The sequence below is a fragment of the Esox lucius genome, chromosome 6, assembly GCF_011004845.1.
Source record: "Esox lucius isolate fEsoLuc1 chromosome 6, fEsoLuc1.pri, whole genome shotgun sequence".
Lineage (NCBI taxonomy): Eukaryota > Metazoa > Chordata > Actinopteri > Esociformes > Esocidae > Esox > Esox lucius.
In genome coordinates this window covers 5,045,101-5,064,417 of record NC_047574.1, presented here as the reverse complement: position 1 = coordinate 5,064,417, position 19,317 = coordinate 5,045,101, and the positions used below count along the sequence as shown (strand labels likewise).

Sequence of the window (19,317 nt, the reverse complement as noted above, 5' to 3'; positions counted from 1 at the left end):
ATTCTGATTCCTGACTATCAGAGCACGTTTACCCCCCAATCCTCCAATCCCACTCACACAGCCAAACACAGTGTGACATTTAATCTGGGGAGAGAAGGGAGCGGCCTTGATCAAGACAGCCCGGACACATTGCCACTAATGTAGACCTTGACTTTCCACATCATTAAACACCATTCGTGAGGAAAGGTGCTGCAGGAGCTGGCTACAGTAGGCGAGGGACAGAGAAGAGAGGAAACGAGTGGGTGTGGTGTGTGTAGGGGATTGGAGAAGAGGACGATGGGAGCGTGGATATGAGGTGGAAGAGAGTGGACAGAGGAGAAGAGGGAGGTGGAGAAGTAAGAAGGGGTGAGGGCGGGTGGGAGGGGAGAGGTACGGGAGGATGAGTACAAGAGGAGAGGGGTTGAAAATGTAGCAACAGAGACAGTAAGTGTTTGAAGTAAGCTTTTGCAATTCAAAGCTTTCAGAAGAAGCTTGTGATTGATTTTTAATGTGGCGGGTGTAGGATGTGATTTTTAATGTGGCGGCTGGAGGATGAGTCAGCGCGTCTCACGCAGGGGAAGGCCGACGTCTTTTGTCTGTCTGGATCCATTGCACATTTCCACACTGTACCCTGCATGGATGGAGTGGTGGAGAACCAATCTGCCGTTCCATGCTCAGGGAAATGATGCATCTTTTATTACAGTGCTCCTTTGTGAAAGATCTGGAGGGGCCCCAGATGGAAGCCAGGCATTATCATTGGATGTCAGAATGGTTTGTCAGTCTGTGTCTGACTGTGAGGTTGGTTTGCTGTCCTCGCACCCCAGTGGTTGAACTCACTTTCCCTTAAAGCTAGGACAGCTGAGTCCTTGACCATTTCCAGAAAAAGTATATAACTCCAGAGCCCCTTACCCTACTTTCCCTTTCATGAACTAAGGCTTGCAGTTTGCTGTTTTTCTTTGAATGTATTTTTTCCCCTGCACCTAATGCAGGATAAAAAAAAGGCAACACATTTTCTGTTTGCGAGTCCTTATAAAATTTCGACTTTGAAATCAGCCACTTTGCGATTCTACCAACAACTGTTCAGGTAGTCACTCCATAACTCCATTATTGATAATTCCATGGGCTGACAGTTTTTAAGGAATTGAGCAACAGTGTTGTAAATTAAACGATCTCCGACGAAAGGATTAAAACATGTTTGAATTACTGATATAGTGGTTGGTCTATTTTTAATGATGTGGTACTTGTTAGAATCTGCTCAGCGCACCGAAATTGCTTCTTTGAACATTGGGCCAAATGTAGAAGCTCCCCTCCCCAACCATGATACGATCTGCTCAGGTGTGCTGATGACTAAACAATGTTATATTTTACAATTTTATATTTTAGTTATTTAGTGGGCACTCTTATTAGCGTGGAACTGATGTTCTCAGGCGCATGGAAAACAAAAAAACATATAGGGTATGAGCATTGCCTGAAGGTAATTAGGAGAAGCTGCTCCTGTTGTTCCGTGGGCCTGGGAATGCTGGGTAGTGTAGTGTACATGCAAGTCAATAGGAATCAATAGGAAACTAGTGAAGAAAACGCAGTTTGACCAGGCAGGTGTTTTCCCACAATCCTATTAAAAACGGTGACATCTTCTTTCAGTGGGAGCTGCCATCTCTACATCACGTGGTCGGGTTTCAGCCTTCTGCCAACGTCGAACTCGTGCCTGTATTCCCCCATGTGTACCGCTCGCTGCTTCCTCCTCACCTGGGCAAGGGATGGGTGGAGAAACGTGTCCCCGACTACAAGGTAAACGAACCTCCTCATCAATGGCACCCTGTTTTCCTGCATGACGTATTACCCTTTTGCCCTTACAGAATGAGCTCTGGTCAAATGTAGTAGTACTTTGGAGGGAATAGGATGCCACTTGAGTCCTTGGTCTCAGACCAATAAAATATCTACTTCAGCCAAACAAGGTTTCCATTTTGAGTGGTGATTGGGCTGGAACTGTTTGCTGGACCCTGTAACCCTGCATATAGATGCACTTTAATCACTGTAACAGTCAAGAACAGATCGCCCTAAATTTGAGAGAGCCTATGGAGATTTCCCTACATCTTATTTTCTTTTCCACAGTTGCAGAACTGCCTCTCCTGGGATTTGAGATGTGCTGAAAGAGGTTATGTTGCTGACCGCTGTGATTCTAGGTTTATATTTGCATACTTAGCTGACCGCTGTGATTCTAGATTTACCTAAAATATACTCTGTAGAGTTGGTGGTATTAGTGCGCCCGAACAACATCCTGTCTCACTGGGTATCTGTTTATAGTCACAGCTGCCACGCTTTTGAGGGCAATTCCATATCAATTCTAGTCAATTCAGAAGGAAAACCATTTCACCCTGAAAAAACCCATGAGCCGCAACGCATTGATGCAATGTTAGATTTTGAGACAGTTGCTTGTAGAGTAAAGGCTTTTATTTCTTTATTTTTTCCATAAAAGAGAGTACCTTGGATTTTTATTTTTTATGGAACTTATTTGGTCTCAAGAAGTTATTGTCTTCACATTTCATGCCAAAGCAGTGCTTTGCATTCTGTAAACCATTTTTGAATGTTTACTTATTGAAAAGCTTTAAAGGTAACTGTAATTCATTAGTTCTGTGTGACTGTTGTATGGTGTGATACCTGAATGCCATCTTCTTACCATAGCTCACCTGCCATGGTTGTGTCAAAGCAACTAGGTGCAGTAGCTACAGTAGGGCATCAGAATGATGGTGAAACATAGAGAAGTCTTCGGACCAAACAGAAATCCACCAAGATGCAAAGCACAGTTGACGGAGAGACGGGTCAACATTCAGAATTTTTGCCAAACTTCAAAAATGTAATTGTTTGACAAATCCAATTGAGTAACTTTTTTGGTCTACACTACATGTCTTAAACGGAGGTCATACAATATAACAGCTGTTTAAAATATCAAACTGATGCACGCAGTAACGCACTTCACGCCTGTTCTTTCCTTGTGCTGCTAGGTGTACTTGAACAACACTCTCGCGCTGGACACAGCCTGGCTCACTCCAGAGGAAATAGGCGTGTTCCAGCGGCAAGAAAAAACGCTGCTGATGACAAATCAAATGGCAATGAGTATATCTAGGCCAGCAGCCGCCTCCAGGAGCCTCCGTACTCTTCTCGTGTCACCCAGACGCCTGTCAGGTTAGTGGTGGAGCGTATTACCCTGAGTAGCTACCTGCTCTCTACTATAACACGCATGCGACAACATACCGGACTGCACAAGTGTTCCCCCACGAGGACATTTTCACATATTCCTGCTGTTGTGTTCCAATCTGTAACGGAAATCACAGACTCAATTGCGATTCTTTCTCGTTGAATAAAACACCACAGATGGAACACCGAAGGTGGAAAATATTGTTTTAGTTTCGAGAGAAAGCTATTTAGGAAATATTTTCTTTGGTTAAATATTTAAACCCCATGGGTCCTCACAGCTTTGGTTCTTTTTTGGTAAGTCTCCGCCAGCTTTGCACATGTAGTTTTTGCACTTTTTGCTTGATCTTCTTGGCAACCTTGTCGAAGACTGGATGGGCTTTGTTGGTTAACAGCAATTTGAAGTCTTGACACAGATTGTCAATCGGATCATTGTCTGGGCTTTGACAGGGCCATTCTTGTTTGTGGGTTTCGCATCATTGTCTTGCTGGAAGGTCACTCCCCTCGCAGCCCAAGGTATCAGGGCTTATTTAAGTGTGTCATAGAAATTTGGTTTGAGTTCACATTTATTCTGAGTTAATGAAAAAGGTAAAAGTACATTTATAATGGCAAAATTGCCATTATACTTGAAAATCCATTTTAGTTACCATTTGTAACACAACACCTTTTACAAAGAAGTCCTTGGGGGTGATTACATATGCAGTCAATTGTATCAGAGTTTGTCCTCATAGTGGTTACCATACCATCCAAAACAAACCATTCAATAATGTTGTGATCCAAAAGTTTAATCACCTCTCAGTCTGTAGGGATTGAAGCAGAACATACTTGACTGACAGGGGGAACTAGGGAGAAACCAAACCCCCTTTATGTCAGCTAGTTACAGCTAGCCAGACATATTTATATATGTATTTATTCATTTTTGGAAAAATCTTTACATCTGTCTCCCAAACAGGACCCTTTCCCCCATACAATAACCTTTACAAGGGCCCTAGGACACTACATTTGGAACAGGGTGTCCTTTAGGACACACCCTGTCAATTTGCATTTTACGCTACTCAATAAAACTTTTATGCAAAGCTGTACCATCTGTAAGTGTGTAGGAGGGAGTTGGTTTGGACGAGAGATGCGTGAATAGGAAACCTCATTAAACACAATTGGTTTCAGATACATTGGTTTCACAGCTGCTGAAGTGGAATTGTTCAATCGTTAATGGGTCAAAGTGTTCTTATCTATCGTAAACGGACGGGAAAAGGGTTTGTTTGGTAAACTAGCATTGTGATGCAAAGAACTGACAAATCAGCCTGGTGTGAGGTGTAGACACATTAAATGCAACTATGATGATATGATATTTTAGGTTACTCCACCAATGAAATGACAGTCGTACAATATGTAACAATACATTACATTTTATGAATTCCTAGGTTCCAAGGAGTTTGAAAGTTACATGTTTTATTTTTCAATTCCATGAGCTGTATCATGTAAAATAAACTTTAATTGCTCAGATTCACTTTTCCTCAGCTGGTATGAAGCTTAGCTACTCATTGTTAATGCCAGTGTATACAGTATGCTTTGTTGATACTTCAACCTCCACCCTAATTTGAATGTGTGCCCTGAGTTGCCCATCAGTTGCCACCACAATTTCTGATTTAGCTACAGCTAGCTAGCTACTGGGTCAGACAGCTAGCTAGCCACTGAGTAAGGAAGGAAGATAATGGACCACTGTTACTGTGTCAAGGCTATAAAAGGAATTTACAGTTGTTTGTAATCCATTTCAACAAGGGACAAGTGGTTACAGTAGTTTCACAAGCTTACAGCTTTTATCTGTGGGCCTGGATGCTGTTTCATCGTTTCCTTGCCCAAAAATTGCATCTGAGTCCGAGCTTCTAACTTTGCTTTCCTCACAATCAGGCAGTAGTAATTGCTGCTGTGAGATGATGACAGCAACTTCAACAAGAAAGCGTTATGTCATTGCGCCTTTGCTTGGTCTTTTGAAGGTTGAGATGCAATTGATGTCCAGCAGCTTCACGTCTGTATAAAAACATCTGGGGTAAAGAAGGTAAAGGAAAACCATTTTGTGAAGATGTTGGTAAATGTCTCTTGCCTCTAATTAAATTTTTAAGTGGTCTTTGACATGTGTGGTAACTCTTCTGCTAACTAATTAGTGTATGTGCAGGAGATAAGCAATAGCACACTCTTACATTTAATAAAGCTTTTGAAACAATTACCTACACACAATATAAGCCAGTAGATCTTATGGGCATACTCGTCTTGAAGAAATCCATCTATTTTGTAATGACAAAGTATATATTTAATTCAAAGTACACAGTATGTGACCCATAGACAATACCAGAGGCTGGGAATCTTCCTTGGTGATGTTCTGCCATGCCTGTACTGCCATATTCTGTTCCTGTATGTTTTGGGGTATTTATGCATTGAGTTTTGTCTCAATGCAGAGGATGAGGGCTCAGAGGTGGACTCGTCCATCACCCGGGCTGAAGTCACTGAGGTGGTCAAGAAACTCCTCGGTGGCAAGGCACCGGGGGTGGATGAGATCCGCCCTGAGTACCTCAAGTCTCTGGATGTTGTGGGGCTGTCTTGGTTGACACGCCTGTGCAACATCGCGTGGCGGTCGGGGACAGTGCCTCTTGGATGGCAGACCGGGGTGGTGGTCCCTCTTTTTAAGAAGGGGGACCGGAGGGTGTGTTCCAACTATAGGGGGATCACACTTCTCAGCCTCCCCGGGAAAGTCTATGCCAGGGTTCTGGAGAGGAGAATACGGCCGATAGTAGAACCTCGGATTCAGGAGGAACAGTGTGGTTTTCGTCCGGGCCGTGGAACACTGGACCAGCTCTATACCCTCTACGGGGTGTTGGAGGGTTCATGGGAGTTTGCCCAACCAATCCACATGTGTTTTGTGGATTTGGAGAAAGCATTCGACTGTGTCCCTCGCGGCATCTTGTGGAGGGTGCTTGGGGAATATGGGGTCCTGGGTCCTTTGCTAAGGGCTGTCAGGTCCCTGTACAACCGAAGCAGGAGCTTGGTCCGCATTGCCGGCAGTAAGTCAGACTTGTTCCCAGTGCATGTTGGACTCCGGCAGGGCTGCCCTTTGTCACCGGTTCTGTTCGTAATTTTTATGGACAGAATTTCTAGGCGCAGCCAGGGGCCGGAGGGTGTCAGGTTTGGGGACCACACAATTTCGTCTCTGCTCTTTGCAGATGATGTTGTCGTGTTGGCCCCTTCTAACCAGGACCTTCAGCATGCACTGGGACGGTTTGCAGCCGAGTGTGAAGCGGTGGGGATGAAAATCAGTACCTCCAAATCTGAGGCCATGGTCCTCAGTCGGAAAAGAGTGGCTTGCCCACTTCAGGTTGGTGGAGAGTGCCTGCCTCAAGTGGAGGAGTTTAAGTATCTAGGGGTCTTGTTCACGAGTGAGGGAAGGATGGAACGGGAGATTGACAGACGGATCGGTGCAGCTTCTGCAGTAATGCAGTCGATGTATCGGTCTGTCGTGGTGAAGAAAGAGCTGAGCCGCAAGGCGAAGCTCTCGATTTACCAGTCAATCTACGTTCCTACTCTCACCTATGGTCATGAGCTTTGGGTCATGACCGAAAGGACAAGATCCCGGATACAGGCGGCTGAAATGAGCTTTCTCCGCAGGGTGGCCGGGCGATCCCTTAGAGATAGGGTGAGAAGCTCGGTCACCCGGGAGGAGCTCAGAGTAGAGCCGCTGCTCCTCCACATCGAGAGGGGTCAGCTGAGGTGGCTTGGGCATCTTTTTCGGATGCCTCCGGAACGCCTTCCTGGGAAGGTGTTCCGGTCCCGTCCCACCGGGAAGAGACCCCGGGGAAGACCTAGGACACGCTGGAGGGACTATGTCTCCCGGCTGGCCTGGGAACGCCTCGGTGTCCCCCCGGAAGAGCTAGAGGAAGTGTCTGGGGAGAGGGAAGTCTGGGCATCCCTGCTTAGACTGCTGCCCCCGCGACCCGGCCCCGGATAAGCGGGAGAAGATGGATGGATGGAGTTTTGTCTTCAGCAAATTAAACGGATGCTCAATTTCAGGTCGGACGATTGAATTGGCCTTCCACAAGAACCTTCCACAAATAAAGGGCAAGTCTTCACTATGTTATATGTGTCAGGGAGGGAAAACAATTGTTTTGCATTAACCAAAATGTTCTTGTATTCGTGGGATGAGGCGTCAGTTGTTCTTTTGCATTATTCCCTTATTCCCTTTTCCAATACTTGGAGATCTTGTTTAATAGCTCCTTTCACCTTGGATTACACCTTTTATTTTACACTCCCACACCAATGAATGTTGTCTCCTTGCTTAATTGTGCATCTCAGTGCAAACGCGGTTACATTCCTATAGAACATTCACATCATGTTATTAAAGAGGCAGTGATCTGTAAGTTATCGGAGGAATGTTTTTTTCATATCCTTCACTAATAGGGAGTCCTCCTTATGAGGTTCAAGTGAAACATGTTAGGTTTTCTTCATAATTGGGACCTCAGGGACCTCTGGAGAATAATACATTTAATATTTTATCTTGGGCTTTACGCGCATAAAACGCTTTACAGTTGCTCATATATAGTATCCCCTTGAAATTAACAAACTCAGCAGCTTTGCAAGTTTGATTTCTTTTTAAATGCCTTCCCTGCTGCCTTGCTTTAGGAGCATGATGAAAAACAACTACACTACAGAGAGTTTTCCATTTAAGATACTGTGCAGGGTGTTTTTTCCCCCAAAGTCCCCTTTAGTGCATTTCTCCGGCTAGGCCATGGCAGCCTGTGAATCACCTGCCTATCCATTCCCTTCATCAGCAGCAATAGTCTTGGCTTTGTATGAGCCTCCAGGCTGAAAGCTGAAAGCCCTTGGACAGGAGGATGTTCATGTATTGCAGTGTTGCGTTGTAATTAAACAATCAATTACCTGTCGGGGTGACTGAAACGTTTGTCATGGTGTTGCTAGCGCTTTAACGCCGTTCCGGGGCTACTGGAGACGTATTTCTCCTTAATGAGCGTCTGTTTCTCTCAACAAACCACTGACTGGGTGTCCAGGCTTTGATTCCAAATGTCATCCTATCCAACCGCTGCGCTCTTTGTTAACTAGTTAACAGGAGCTTCATTTAATGATTGTGAACGTGCATCGTTGGAATGACTTTTTTAAACAACCTGTTTTTTGGTCCGTGGCTTGGGTCCCAAATCCTTTCTCTCCACCATGTGCACTGTGACAGTGTACTACTTTAGACCGGGGTCCATAATAATGGGCTATACTGGAGATGCAGTTTGCGATACAGACCGCTTCTCTTTGATTGTTGATGACTCCTCAAGCACAGCAGGTTATGGCAGTGGAAGTCCCACCTCCACCTCCTTCGCCCACCACTTCCCCTCCTCTTCTCTCCCCTCTTCTCCTTCCCTCTCCCCTCTTCTCTCCTCATCACCTAGATGATCCCCCCTGAGCTCAGTTCTGTTTTTACGGATGAGAACAGAAACATTGCGCCTGGCAGCATTGTGCTGCAGTGTGGAAGTAGTTTAACTGTAGAGTACTGTAGCACTTCCATCTTAGCAATATTGTTTCTGAATAAAAATTTATTTTGACATTCGACACACCATTTTTGTCTATGAGCATTAAATATCTGCCGTTCGGTGTCCTTCCTTAGGATTCTTTGCTCATGGTTCATTTCAGTCTTTACAAGTCCGGGCTTTCTGGAACACTTATCAATATGATATTTATTAAACTATGACTATAGTGCCTTTAATCAGCAAAGTATTTCAAGATTGTAGGAACTCTCAGATGTTACAAAGATGGACCAGAAACAAACAAGAAATGTATCATTACAAACCAGCAAAATGAAGTCAAGTCTTTGAATGCTGGACCCTCCGAGAGGGAGAAAAGTTGGTCGAGGTTTCCAATGGAAAGCGGTGGTCAGAGGATGGTAGATGATGGTGAAGTCTTGGAAATGTATTTCAAAGCCACTAGACTTCTCTTCTCGTCTGTGCAGCACCCACTGTTATGATACCTACGGGACACGGGGCAGCTTCTTTCCACTGGCTGTAAGGCTGCTCAACTCAGGGACCCCTCTTCCCTTCCAGCCATAGTCCGTGCACACCTGTCACTTTATATCACACACACCTGTCACTTTTACATTGCACGACGGTTGTATAGTTGTATAGTTATTATTATTGATGTGTGTTTTTGTTTAGTGTTATTGAGTGTGTTATCTAATTTTTTTAAATTATTATTACTATTATTTTTTTTACTTTTAACTGCACTGTCGGGAGTAGGAAAACCAAGCATTTCATTGCTGCAACCTGTTATTGCAAATGACAAATAAACCTTTTGAACTTGAACATTGAACTTGCCAGTTCCGCTCTAGGCGGCTAGAAATCTCCCTGAAAAAAGTTGAGTTGCTAGTGGTCCTCACTGCAAGTCCACTTCCTCTGCTTTGCTGTATTCCTCTAACTACGCCTATTCCTCCCACGCTTCAGACATATGTTAAAATGAATAAATACATAAATAAATATGGCTGGCTAGCTGTAACTAGCTGACATAAAGGGGGTTTGGTTTCTCTCTAGTTCCCCCTGTCAGTCAAGTAAAATCTGGGGGTTCTAGAACTCGGCTACAGGTCAGTTTGACCTTTTCACCTTTGGTTGTTTTCTATACCTCTAGACCCGATCTCACCTCCTATCTGCACTTCTCTTTACCTCCACTATCCTCCTCAACTCGCCTCTCCTCCTCACCTCCCCATTCCACACCTCTCACCTCCCCACTTCTCTGGGATCCTCTCATCTCTTTCGTATTTTACGGATGAAAACACGGTGGCCGCTGCCTTGCTGTGTGGTGATATTGAAATTATAACAGCGGGGGTACTATTAAAGAGAGAAAACATTTCTGTCGTTGCACTCTTCCAATGACAGACTCTCCACAGATAATGAAATGTTATCATTCAGCAGGTGCTTTGATTCATTAGTGATATTTAGAGATAATGTAGTGGGCGTAATGTTGTGAGTAAAAATGGCCATGGTAGTGGTGATGAAGATAATTATCCATCAATCAATCACATTCATTTAGTCCTTTTCACATCAGCAGTTGTCACAACATGCATAAACAAATACCCAGCCTACAACTCCAAAGAGCGAGAATGGATTTTCAAGCACAGTGGCTAGCACAAACTCCCTAAAAGGGCAGAAACCTAAGACCTAAGTATTGCATTCAAAATAAAAATGTTCAGGCTTTTCTGCTTTATTGATGAAGACATTGTGAAAGACAGTAAAGAGTTTTGCTGAAAGTCCAGTAGTCCGGATTCAATCCCATGTGTTGCAGCAGTACATGGGCACTGGAGGCAGCAGTTCATGGGCACTGGAGGCAGCAGTACATGTGCACTGGAGGCAGCAGTACATGGACACTGGAGGCAGCAGCACGTGGGCACTGGAGGCAGCAGTACATGGGCACTGGAGGCAGCAGTTCATGGGCACTGGAGGCAGCAGTTCATGGGCACTGGAGGCAGCAGTACATGTGCACTGGAGGCAGCAGTACATGGACACTGGAGGCAGCAGTACATGGGCACTGTGTACATAGATAAAGATAAATCATGTCAGAACTTTTTCCACCTTTAATGTGACCTACAACCTGAAGAATTCAATTGAAAAACAAACTGACATTTTTGGATTAAATTCTGGGCTCTGGCTGGGCCATTCCACAACGTTAATCTTCTTCTGGTGAAGACATGCTTTTGTGGATTTAGATGTGTGCTTTGGGTCGTTGTCGTGCTGAAAGGTGAACTTCCTTTTCATCTTCAGCTTTCTAACAGATGCCTGAAGGTTTTGTGCCAAAATTGCCTGGTATTTGGAACTGTTCATAATTCCCTCCACCCTGACTAAGGCCCCGGTTCCAGCTTAAGAAAAATAGCCCCAAAGCATGATACTGCCACCACCATGATTCACTGTGGGTTTGGTGTTCTTTGGGTGATATGCAGTGTTGTTATTGCGCCAAACATACCTTTTGGAATTATGGCCAAAATGTTCAGCCTTGGTTTCATCAGACCATAACACATTTTCCCAAGTGCTTTTGGCAGACTTGATATATATACAGTGGGGAGAACAAGTATTTGATACACTGCCGATTTTGCCGGTTTTCCACTTACAAAGCATGTACAAGTCTGTAATTTTTATCATAGGTATCATAGGTTCAACTGTAAAACAAAATCCAGAAAATCATATTGTATGATTTTTAAGTATTTAATTTGCATTTTATTGCATGACATAAGAATTTGATACGTCAGAAAAGTTAATATTTGGTACAGAAACCTTTGTTTGCAATTACAGAGATCATATGTTCCCTGTAGTTCTTGACCAGATTTGCACACACTCCAGCAGGTATTTTTGGCCCACTCCTCCATACAGACCTTCTCCAGATCCTTCTGGTTTCGGGGCTGTCGCTGGGCAATACGGACTTTCAGCTCCCTCCAAAGATTTTCTATTGGGTTCAGGTCTGGAGACTGGCTAGTCCACTCCAGGACCTTGAGATGCTTCTTTCGGAGCCACTCCTTAGTTGCCCTGGCTGTGTGTTTCGGGTCATTGTCATGCTGGAAGACCCAGCCACGACCCATCTTCAATGCTCTTACTGAGGGAAGGAGGTTGTTGGCCAAGATCTCTGGATACATGGCCCCATCCATCCTCCCCTCAATACGGTGCAGTCGTCATGTCCCCTTTGCAGAAAAGCATCCCCAAAGAATGATGTTTCCACCTCCATGCTTCACGGTTGGTATGGTGTTCTTGGGGTTGTACTCATCCTTCTTCTTCCTCCAAACACAGAGAGTGGAGTTTAGACCAAAAATGTATTAAGATGGAGATTGACCGTCATCTTGAACTTCCATTTTCTAATAATTGCACCAACAGTTGTTGCCTTCTCACCAAGCTGCTTGCTTATTGTCCTGTAGCCCATCCCAGCCTTGTGCAGGTCTACAATTTTATCCCTGATGTCCTTACACAGCTCTCTTGTATTGGCCATTGTGGAGAGGTTGCAGTCTGTTTGATTGAGTGTGTGGACAGGTGTCTTTTATACAGGTAATGAGTTCAAACAGGTGCAGTTAATAAAGATGATGAGTGGAGAACAGGAGGGCTTCTTAAAAAAAAAACATTAGAAAAACTAACAGGTCTGTGAGAGCTGGAATTCTTACTGGTTGGTAGGTGATCAAATACTTATGTCATGCAATAAAATGCAAATTAATAATAATAAAATCATACAATGTGATTTTCTGGATGTTTGTAAGTAGGAAAACCTGCAAATACTTAAACCTGCAAATAAAAAAACATTAAAAAAAAAAATACATTCATAGGAAGCACACACATTAAGAAAACCTATTACAGTTCACAGCAAAAAGGTCTTGTATCAGACATTTTAACTGCCTTATAGGCACCAATGCTTCTAACTTCAGTTTACTCTGCAAGGCATTCCACTAGTAAGAGGTGTGGTAGTCAAAAGCAGTTTTGCATGATTCACTGTAGGCCAACGGTATCTCCACTCCTAGCCAGTCTTGTACATTGTACATTTCACTTGCTGACGTCGTACAGAAGTTGCATTCTTTTTTTGCTTTTTTTTGTTGGGGATTTAAAATATTGCATCAAGGGCATTGTTTTGTAATTTTTCAAGGGCATTGTTTTCAGATTTTTCAAGGGCATTGTTTTCTAATTTTCTTGAACAAAGAGCCATTAAGGAACCAATCGAGTCAGCTCAGTAAAAAGGCTAGGAATGCCCATCAGTGAATCAAGGTCATGCACAGGGAATAGATGGACCAGTTATTAATATGGTTCAGTATGTCAGACCTGCTATTTGTCAAAATGACAGGTTCTAATTAGCAGTTTATTATGTTTTATTCAACTTGAAGTTATGGAGATTGATATAGACACCGTACATTCTTACAGAAAGGAAAACATGACACTCTTGTTCAAACAGCCTAAAGCGAAAAAGGATATTCAGACTTCATCCAGTTCCCCAGCACGGACACATTTAGCCTTTTATATTTGACAGATATGAATCTCGACATAACAAAATGTCTACCTTAAAATATGACACACGCATGTTATTCTTTGAAGGGGGAACATTATTTCTGTAATTTTGTGCCATTGTCATTGGTTTAACCCAAAGACATATGGGTTATATAATTTGAAAACGATTTCCTTTGAATGTCTACCCAACCTATACTTAATACCGTTGGCTAACAAATAAGATGATACTGATAGCACTGATGCAATATAGTTACGGCAGGACCTAGTGCACGCTAGTTACTAATTATGAAGCGCCTGCACACAACAACATATATATTGTTGTTAAAATATATATATTTATATATATATAACATGCTGTTTAAGTTGCATTGTGTTTGGCCTGTGAACTACTTCAGTGACAGATAAACTGTTCTGAAGGTCCTTTGCAGAGACCTGTGGGTTCTGCTGTATGGGTCTGACCAGTTTTCATGCAAATCATTGTGATTCTTCTTCCTTTGACTGGCACTGCCCCAAACATATCCATTTTTAAATCCAGGTTAAAAACATTTCTCTTTTTGCGTGCCTATGACTAAGCGCTTTAACTAATCCACACCATTGTCCTTACAGCTTTTATAGTGACATGGATTCCTCACGGAATCTACCAGTTTAATATATGTTTTTATTGTATTTAATTTTTATTGTATTTCCATTTGTTTATTCTATGTGAAGCACATTGAATTGCCTATTTTATGTATGTTTTATATGTATATTTTTTTGTTTGTTTATTAAGCACATTGAATTGCTTCTGTGTATGAATTGTGCTAAATAAATAAACTTGCATGTACTGTTCAATTTTACAGCAATGTTCTAGAAAGTTGAAATTGGTAACTGGAAATTTTGAATTTTCTCTAGCCTGTTGCAGAAAGCCATGAGGTCAGGTCAACATCTGTTTACGGAAATACTAATTGATCCAGGGGTGCCTGGAACAAGTACATTTTAGAATTCTAGAGTGATAACGTGGTTATGGAGAAACATAAGTGCCCCCGACTTGCAGTCTGCAAGTATACCCTCCTTGAAGTCTTCAGTGTGTCAAGTATGCCCAACATGGTAAACTTGAAATCTGATTGGTTAAAGAATAAGACAATCAACAACATTGTCCCCATTTGTTTCAACAGCAGAGGGGATTCACTCGAAATAATGAAGGCCTCAGGGTAGATTTTCACCCGGAGACAGCACAGGTGAAAAATCTGATTGGATAAAAGCTCTGATTTATATGAGCCACAATTGAGGGACAGAATAGCAATGAAATTAGGTTAATTGACTGATGGGAACCAAATACATATTGCACAAATTAAATATAATGCTATATGTAATATACATATATCATTAATGAAAACATATGAACATGTTCTGATTCTCACTAGGCCAGCAGAGTAGGCCATGCTGGCCCTAATGGCCCGCCTCTGAACCTGACATTGGACAACAACATACATATTACCCAACGATCATCATTGCATATCTGCATATGAAAATACCAAAGAAAATATGAAATTATCCATTTGGCATGCATCGTTTTTTTTTTTTTTATAGATCATGTAGAATAAGAATTTCATTTTGTTATACATAATGTAACTATACCCAAGGAAAGGATAACCATGATGGAGGAGGGTTTGCCTTTTCGAGGGCGTATAGCAAATGGCCCCATCATTGGGTTAATGTGAGTTCTTTGAATACAGGTGTATTTCTAAGTTTGCTACCAATGTGGTGACTACACTGTCTGTATCTACACCTCTTGATATCCTTAGTGATGTAGTCAGGCATGCATTATTTCATTATTGTTGGTCAGTGAAAAACTGAAGTCACTTAAAACAAGTATTTCTTCATGGAACCAGAATGTGTTATTGCACTTCAGGTACAAACAGAAGAACCCTCTATGGCTTCACTGTAAGCAGCACGTTTGTTTAAAAGTTAAGTCTTAAAGTTCAGGCTTCTGCTGACAACTTGCTGTGTGGAGATAAGGTTAAACAGGCTCTGGTATTGTCCTCCCGCGTTTTACAGTGGATTGCTACTGTCTACACTTGCAGGTTAATGTGCGTCATAAATAGTCCCACCGCGCAGATCGGCAGAGGGCTTTTTAGAGGTGAACCCTGTGTGTTCCCAGGTGAATCATTGGGCTGTTTTTCACACACACTACCCATACTGTGCGTCTGTAGCTTTTAGGAGATTTGTTTAGCCGCGCTACAACAATACACCTCAGTGAAGAGCAAGTGGTCAGCCAGGAAGGCTCGGTGACCTTCATAACCTCATGGACTGCGTTTCAAACAGCGTGCTACCGTCGACCAGGGTTCAGTAAGCACTGGTCAAATGAGGTGCCCAACACAATGTTCTGTGTGACGTCTCTATATCCTCTACCTGCGGCCAATCACAGTGTCACAGCTGACAAACAATTATAGTAGCGCTGGCGCGTTTAAGAGTGACCGTTCCTATGACAACAGCACTATATACTGTATGGAGAACTGTTCTTCCAGGAAGTGGAAATGATTAGAATTAAAAGGGGCTATGGTCACATGGTTACTGTAAATTCTGTTTGAATAGGATCAGACAGGGTTGGTATAACAGCAATGGTTACTTACTGTAAATTCAGTTTGAACAGGATCAGACAGGGTTGGTATAACAGCAATGGTTACTTACTGTAAATTCAGTTTGAACTGGATCTGACAGGGTTCATATAACAGCTACGGTTACTTACAGTAAAATCAGTTTGAACAGGATCAGACAGGGTTGGTATAACAGCTATGGTTACTTACTGTAAATTCAGTTTGAACAGGATCATACAGGGTTCATATAACAGCTATGGTTACTTACTGTAAATTCAGTTTGAACAGGATCATACATTGTTCATATAACAGCTATGGTTACTTACAGTAAAATCAGTTTGAACAGGATCAGACAGGGTTGGTATAACAGCTATGATTACTTACTGTAAATTCAGTTTGAACAGGGCCAGACAGGGTTTTGTATAACAGCTATGGTTGCTTATTGTAAATTAATTTTTAACAGGGCCAGGCAGGGTTGGTATAACCAGACTGGTCTCAGGGGGCATTTGTAAACTATTTTACATCAGTCTTCATAAAATATATTACGTTACGTGAAGTAATATTAAAGAGCCAGTGGCGAGCGCAGTAAGGCCTAAGTAGAGGGGAATTTTGGTAGGAGATGGTGGATGGACAGAAACATCCCTGAACTTCACAAGTTGAAATCCGACCAGAAGTGGATTGTTTCTAACCTCAACCCCGGTACTGAAATACCTAACGTTTACCAAACCTATTTGATTTCGTAACCTTAACCCAAACCTCAATCCTAGTGTTGTGATATCTAACGTTAACATTCAAATTAATTTGTAACATTCATGGCATGCATTTGGGATTGGGACTCACAGTAATGCCTGGAGCGGAAGGAGTGGACTGGTGTGTAACACACACGGCCCTACGGCGTTGAATTCCATTCCATTCACTCCGCTCCGGTCATCACAACGAGCTGCCCTCCTCTCAGAAACCCCCTGCTGTGGCTGGTGTTTCCGTGCAGTACAGTCTAGTTCAAAGCCGCATGCAAACAACAGCAGCAGCAACAGGCAGAAAGAAACTACGTGAGTGTACTGTATAATTTAACTAGACCTGTCTGCTTGCTTAAAAGCCTGTTCTATGAATAGCTTTATAATGCAATACACTATTCATGAACAAAAAAAACCAAAATTATTTTGCCTGGAAAATCCTCTGATCACTCTTCTGTTTCTGAGTCTTGCAATGAGAAATGAAAACTTTTTTTGGTTAAGATGTACTGTGTCACAGACTTGAAGCTGTTTAAGGGTAGATCCTTATGTGTTAGAGTACGTCTGACCCAGAACACAGAGAAATCACACAGACCACGTAAGGTAGGTTCAAAAAAAGGTTTCAATGGAGAGCCAGGGTACTCAGAGAAAACAGTGTAGGCAAGTCCGAAGCTGGGGGAGAGCTGACGGTGAAGGCTGGGTGGTGAGGCCAGGAGCTAGTAGGCGCAGCAGAGGAAGCAGCAGGTCTGAGCAGGTAACAGGAGAGAAACACAGGGTAAGTACAAACTCAGGGAACAAAGGCAAAATAGAGCACACGGATGATAATAGCAAGTAACTAGAACTGAGAGCCAAGTACCACATGGGTAGTAGATAACGAACTGGCGCCGAAGAGGTGATCAGCCCGGGTTTAAATATTGCTGGAGTGAATAATGTGGATGAGGTGCAGCTGCGAAGAATGGCTCTGCAGTGAAGACTCTGCCACGCCCCTTGCCCTACTGAACACACCCCCAGCACTCCAGGTGAAAAAACAAAACAGGGACCGAACCACCTGACTCAGGGCGGAGGGGAAGCAACCCGTAACATTATGTTATCCCTAAGTAGCCCAAACACCTTTTATTCCAAACAGGACCTAATAGAATGTAAAATATGCTTGATTCCACAAGAAGCGCCCATGAGGCTTTGGTCATTTGGAGTGCACTGGATTACAAATATTTCAGGTGCAGACTTGTCAAAGAATCTCAGGTGCTTGGAAAATAAAATGTGAAGTTGATTGGTCCATTTAGACGATAAGCAGGCGAGCCTTTGGAGGGTCCCTCTCCCCTCATGTATAGACTGGAGAAGTGGGTCCAAAGGACCCCTTTTCCTCCTTTGTGCTGCAGCGCACTACTTTTAATGATATCTCTATGCAACATGCTTACAGTCTGTGCACTATGTAGGGATCGTAGCGTTAGAGAGGATTTCTCAAGGTTAATATCCCCGGCTTGATGGCCTGAATGTCTCGACACGTAATGCTTTCGGACAGTAATGTCCTCCCGGTGAAAATGAAATCTACTGTGTAACTGTTGGCAATGAAGCAAGAGCACCTCAATCAGTCGATAAGAGGCGGTGAATGCTCTATTGTGCTGTATACTGCATTTACTGTATACTTAAGTAAATCCATACACAGATAGTGTTTACACTGGATTAGGTAGCAGGACCACAATGTTGGCACTAGTCGGCAAACAGAGGACTTCCTAAGGACATCTAGGGGACCGCGGCGTGACCTGGCATTTCGGTATGTCCGAATGAATCACGGTTGTTTGCAGGATCTCCCTTGTGGTCTGTTCAACCAACTGAGTCAGACACCGTGGGTGTGGATCCTAGAAGCGAGATGTGAATATCTTCTGGATTATTATTCTCTCCCGAGTCAGACACCTAGAAAAGCTGGCCTGGGGTATAGTTTTGTGTGCAGCAGACAATGTTTTATTAAGCTCCTGTAAAGCTTAAACAACACATTTATAAATATTTATTTCTGTATAGAATGGCGTGTCTGAATGTGGTTTTAGTTGGGGATTTTACCCCCGAAGCAATTTAAACATTTTTGAAAGCAACTGATCACATATGGTGTGTGCAAATTCAACTTTGGGGCCTATTGTGTGCTAGTCATTGTTTAGGTTGTGATTGTGGAATCCCCCTAAATATTATTTCCAATATATAGTGCTGTACATTGGACAAGGGCCCCACATGGCTGTTTTGCTCTATAAAGGTGATAGTATGCTATTTGGAACGCAGGTAAACTGCGTATTGGGAGTGATGCAACAAAAACCGAGGACAGGAAGTATAATCCCTTCCCAGTCCGTCTCAGAATGACTTCCTCCTAAGGTGAGCTTTTAGTTCCCGCATTGATTAGCTAGAGAGGAGAGAGACGGGGAGGAATTGATTTCTGAGTGGCCTGATAATGCTGAAACAAACACAGACTCCAACAGTTATTACTTAATTACGTTATTGTGTTAATACGGCCAATAGGATCATTCCATTAGGGGCAGAGAAGAGTGGCGAGGAATACAATGAAAGAAATGTAGATTTCCCAAGAAAGCAAGAGGCTGAATGGAGAAGCCTGTTTATTATCTTGGATAAATAAGGGCAGAGGGAGTGAACAGCGCCCTATTTCTTTTAGGACTCTGGTAAGAGATTGTGAACTACAAAGGGAATAGGGCGTGATTTAAGACGCAGGCAGTGCTGATGTGAACGGAAAAGAGCACCGTGGGTTTTTGTCACGTTGTATAAGACCCCCCCCTCTGTCCTACGTGACCTGGAAACGAAGTGGCGGAGTGGTCGAGGAGATGTCAGTTTGTT

The 19,317-nt window shown here is 43.0% G+C and overlaps 1 protein-coding gene across 4 annotated transcripts in view; it reads left to right on the top strand.

Moving 5' to 3' along the window:
* Positions 1 to 19,317, top strand: part of LOC105009666 (transcription elongation regulator 1-like protein) — a 96,167-nt gene that overhangs the window by 4,867 nt on the left and 71,983 nt on the right. For all 4 annotated transcript variants that reach the window (XM_020047209.3, XM_020047210.3, XM_010869098.4 and 1 more), the window contains exons 3-4: positions 1,621 to 1,767; positions 2,982 to 3,162. In XM_020047209.3, the coding sequence (XP_019902768.2) occupies positions 1,621 to 1,767; positions 2,982 to 3,162 (328 nt within the window). The remainder of the gene's footprint in view (positions 1 to 1,620; positions 1,768 to 2,981; positions 3,163 to 19,317) is intronic.